Here is a 4,498-nt window from a genome sequence, read left to right on the forward strand (position 1 = left end):
TCAAAAATGGGCTCCCCCCCCCCCCCCCCCCCCTCCATTTTCCAGTCTTTGTCCAAAGCTAAGCTAACATGCTAGTTTCATATTTAAGGTGGGTAAGTGTATTTCCAAATACGTTAAACTAGTCCTTCAGCAGACACATATGAGATTGGTACATTTGGTAACTACAATTTCACTTCTCTATATGATGAGGGATGGGCAAAAGATGGGGAAAACATCAAGAAAATTTCACAATCTCTGGCATCTATCCACTTCCTGTTGTGCCTTGGTATCAAATCCATTAAAGATCCAGTCCAGGTGTGGATATCCTCTCCCCGTCCTCGACAGGATCGTGTCTCTGTGAGCCTCCAAAGCACAGGGCCAGGAGGAAAAGTTTCACTCCTTTGGCTTCACATTAAAATCCAAAAGGTAATTATCTCTTAAAGAGTTTATTCAAACAGCGGTAAATCCACCACATGCGTCCATTGCTCCATAGTCTTTAAAATGAACGGCTGTGGGGCTGTACTTGAATTTCCTTGGCATAAAGTCCATCCATTTGAATCAAAGGTTTGCGCAGTGCTTTGTTGTGTTGAAAAGGGCAACAGATTCATGCCCACAATCATAAAACACAGCTCAAAATGTGTGGTTTACTTGATGCCGTACAAGTAATATTAGTCACATTATGCTGTTCAGTGTGTTCAAAAGTTTAATACTCAGAGGGTGTTTTAAATCAGTCAAATCCTCAGCCAATTCAGGCCTTCCAAAACAGCACTAGAACACAGTGCAAACACACTGAATGTTTTCTCAACTGGACAAAGTCCAAAAGGTCATTTAGGCAAACTCACTTGTGTGACTGGAGTCTGCGCCAGTTCCACAGAGACAGGAACAAGAAAACCCTGACAATGTAGTCAATAGTAAATGTAAATATATATATACGCACACACACACACACACGCACACACACACATATAACAGGCAATCAGTGTCATATTCATTCAAATGCAAATGTGTAGCTAAGCTGCATGTTGATTTTGTCCCTGTCAATAAACAGACTCTGGATGTGGTGTAGCACAGTAACAACGTCCAATTTTCACTAAATTGCGTTTAAGCTGAAGTTGGAGTCACGTTGCAAAAAACGTAACATTTTCACACCTATTGCAACATAATGTGAGCATTGTCTCGAGGAGGAAGTCCCTACAGGTGTATTATGATTTTTTTTTAAATTGACTCTAGCCTACCGGGAAGAAAACAACTTAATAGGACCCTAATCAGGAGCAATAGCAACACTCAGTCACGCGTAAACACGCTGGGATTGGAGACTTTCAGTTCACTCTCTGCCCTCTAAAACCACCCAGTGATGCAGAAAGTAAGAAAAGGAGGTGGAGGTGAGGAGCAGTCTGTGTGTTAAGTTTCTCTTTCACTGGTTTTTCTCTCTCAGCGAAAGTCTATTGAGGCCCTGAGGTTTAAGAGGCAGAGAGAGGTGTAGGAGGCGACGTGAGAAAAGGTCATAACCTTGTTCACCCCCCAAACCAACTGACATTGCTTTGAGGGATCATGAGGGAGCAGTGGACACTACTAAAGGTGGGTCCAAGAGAGGACCGGGGTGGTGGGGGGTGGGGGTGTCACGGCAAAGCCCGCGTTTGCAAGTTTAAGTTGATTACATCGAAGTCAAACAAACAGACAAGTGCGAGAGGGACAGAGATATTCTGGGACTCACAGATGGACAATGACAGGACAAGCTGGCCAGCTCATCGACTGGTTAATGAGCCAAACAAGCAGTCCATTAGCCAGAGACTGTCTGAGCCATCCCAGGAAATACAGCGGACAAGTCAGGGAGGACAGGATGTCAACCAACTAAAGAAGAAGAAGTAGACAAATAAACAGCATCAATAAAATACACGATGGGTATAGCCAATCTTTTAACACAAAACCATACAACCTGACATGGACTAGCCGGGCCAAGAGCCGGCCAGCTACAGTGGGGTTCAAGAGACCACCACAAGGACAGTTTGTTTTCATCATTTATCAAAAACTAAGACAATATGTTTACTTTTGCAGAAGGTTTTCGAATGAAGAACTACTCACAACTGATACGTTTCAATTATCTTTGGGAAATGCCTGTAAGTAATTAAAATACTGGTATACAATATGCAGATAATGTTTGTCTCACCATGTATGTACTATGATTCAAATCTTAACACGTGTATGGTCCTACACAATGCTGATTACTATGATCTTTTAACCATTAACTGCTACTGGACTCTGATTAAAAGGCTGGAAAAAAGGGACCAGACCGACCTAGAGACGGCACCGTGGTATAAAGCCAACATCTTCAGGAGACCGACCGCGTCTACATCCAAGATGCAAAGCCGAAGCAAGTCCTACTCCAGATGACAAAACTACAGTTAAAAGACCAACAAACTGTAGCAGTTACCAAACCACCTCTTTAATGGCAAAACAAGTCTAATGGTTTAGCATGGGTTGAACAATACTGAAATGTCACTATTAAAGACTTGAAGAAACGCTTGTTTACAAAAGAGAAACTTCATGGTTGCAACCAAACAGCTTACAGTACAGCATATGAGGAGGTGGCTGCGTAAAAGAGTAATACAACAGGGTATAAAAATTAGAGTTAAACATGGTGATGGAAATATTCAGGTGGTGGGATGTTTTGACTTGTCTGGAGTCAGTGTATTGCACATGATTAATCATACACTGACCATGGAGTAACACCACTCTGTCTATTCTGCAGAAGCCTGTCATCATTTCTGGTTTAAAGTAGTGTGGAAGAGGGTGGATCCTCAATGGGGACATTGAAAATGTGAAATATGGGACGCCCTGTAGCTCACCTGGTAGAGCTGACTCCCTGTGTACCAAGGCTGAGTCCTTCCTGCAGCGGCCATGAGTTTGAATCCGACCTTTGGCGCTTTGCTGTGTTTCCTTCCCCCCTTTTCTCCCCCCTTTCCTGTCAATGTTCAGCTGTCTTATCCAATAAAGGCAAAAAAGGCCGAAAAGATCTATTAAAAAAAAAAAAAAAGTGAAATATAATATAACATCAAAAACACTCAAAGGGTGCTCTCAAACAGTGCTGGAATAACTTCAATCCTCAAACTCTGCTAAACATCTGATGCCGGACAGAGTGCACGCTGTAATTAAGGCAAACGGTAGAAACACCAAATTCTGACTTTCAGTGAAAACGGTACCAACAAACTTTTGCTAAAAACCAAATAATAGCATCTGAGAACTACTATTTGACCAATCATTTGTGTTAGTTTAATAAATGATGAAACGTTTTTGGCAGTAGACCTTTGACCCCACTGTATGTGCAAAACACACACACAAACACACACACACACATACACAAAAAGAGAAACTTTTAACGTAACACATAAGAGAAGGAGGGTGGTAGTTGGGGGAGGGGTGCGGATTGGCAGGGAGGAGTTATCATCCAGATCATCACGAGTCTTCGTTGCCGGAGTCGTCCTGGTTGTCATAACGCCTGGTGGACGTCCCGCCGTCCTCTGCGGCGCTGATCCCCCCGGCTTCACCTACGGACTCCATCTCGCTCTCGTCCTCCTCCTCGTCCTCCTCCTCCATGTCGTCGTCGTACAGGTCGTCATAGAGAAGGTCTGAACTGCTGTCCTGGGAGGGAACCCTGGTCTGGACGCAGTACTCCGCCAATGTGGTCGGCACCTTGACACCATCGCGCTCTGCCTCCGCCGCTGTTGACATCACCTGCTTCCTGTGAGCCACAAAAAAGAATGAAATTAAAGTCAGTGTTTATCGTTGACTGGCAACAATAGAGATTCTGTTCAGGAACAAATGCCTGTATATGGATGAAATACTCAGTAGTGTGTATTACCTAATAATCTCTGCGTATTCCTTGTCCTTGCCTTTGCTGTCCCTCCATTTGCGAAACATGACAGACGCATCCACATTGGCTGGGGAGAAGGTGTTGGGCTCATTGAGCAGAGAGATCACACTGAGCAGGATAGTCCTGAAGAGGAAGGAACAGCACAAAAACCATTGAGAGGACAAAGTTAGACACAAACAGAAAATGACGACAATCCAATATCTGGTCTTCGAAGCTGCAGTGAGCTTCATCCCGGCACAGACAGAGGTGTTGGCTCACCTACATCAATTACATGCTGCACCCAATCTGCTCAGGTTTTCAAATACAGACTCAGCACAAAACCAGTCTTGCTGACATGTTAAAGATAAATTAAAATTCTGAATGCTGCCCTGCAGTAGTGTGGTGGTCTTGTTCTTAAGATGTTACACAGAACAAAGAGATGCTAAACCAGAACTGTTAATTCATTCACACTGCCCTAAATCTGCAGTTGGAAAATTACACTTGATTTTTAATTTATGTATATCACATGACGCTTTTCTTTTTATTGGTTCTCTTTGTTCTTTTCTTATCCTATATTCCATATTCGAAAACTACTGTTTAATGTGTTGATTTGCCCTTTCTGGGCTATTGCAGAAAGAGGACCCGTCCCACTGTAGATAAAAACAGCTC

At 43.3% G+C, this 4,498-nt stretch overlaps 1 protein-coding gene across 5 annotated transcripts in view; it reads right to left on the minus strand.

The window, feature by feature from the left end:
* Positions 1 to 23: 23 nt before the first annotated feature.
* ube2r2 (ubiquitin-conjugating enzyme E2R 2) overlaps positions 24 to 4,498 on the minus strand; it is an 8,350-nt gene continuing 3,875 nt past the window's right edge. For 4 of the 5 annotated variants that reach the window (XM_035661573.1, XM_035661569.1, XM_035661571.1 and 1 more), the window contains 2 exons: positions 3,839 to 3,973; positions 3,346 to 3,718 (listed from right to left, as the gene is read on the minus strand). In XM_035661573.1, coding sequence (XP_035517466.1) covers positions 3,433 to 3,718; positions 3,839 to 3,973 — 421 coding nt within the window. In that variant the 3' untranslated portion in view covers positions 3,346 to 3,432. Of the gene's footprint in view, positions 1,831 to 3,345; positions 3,719 to 3,838; positions 3,974 to 4,498 lie in introns of those variants that run through there. The other variant, XR_004796729.1, reaches the window with a different exon arrangement.

Source organism: Morone saxatilis, unplaced genomic scaffold, assembly GCF_004916995.1.
Source record: "Morone saxatilis isolate NCDOM2014 unplaced genomic scaffold, NCSU_SB_2.0 Contig18, whole genome shotgun sequence".
NCBI lineage: Eukaryota > Metazoa > Chordata > Actinopteri > Moronidae > Morone > Morone saxatilis.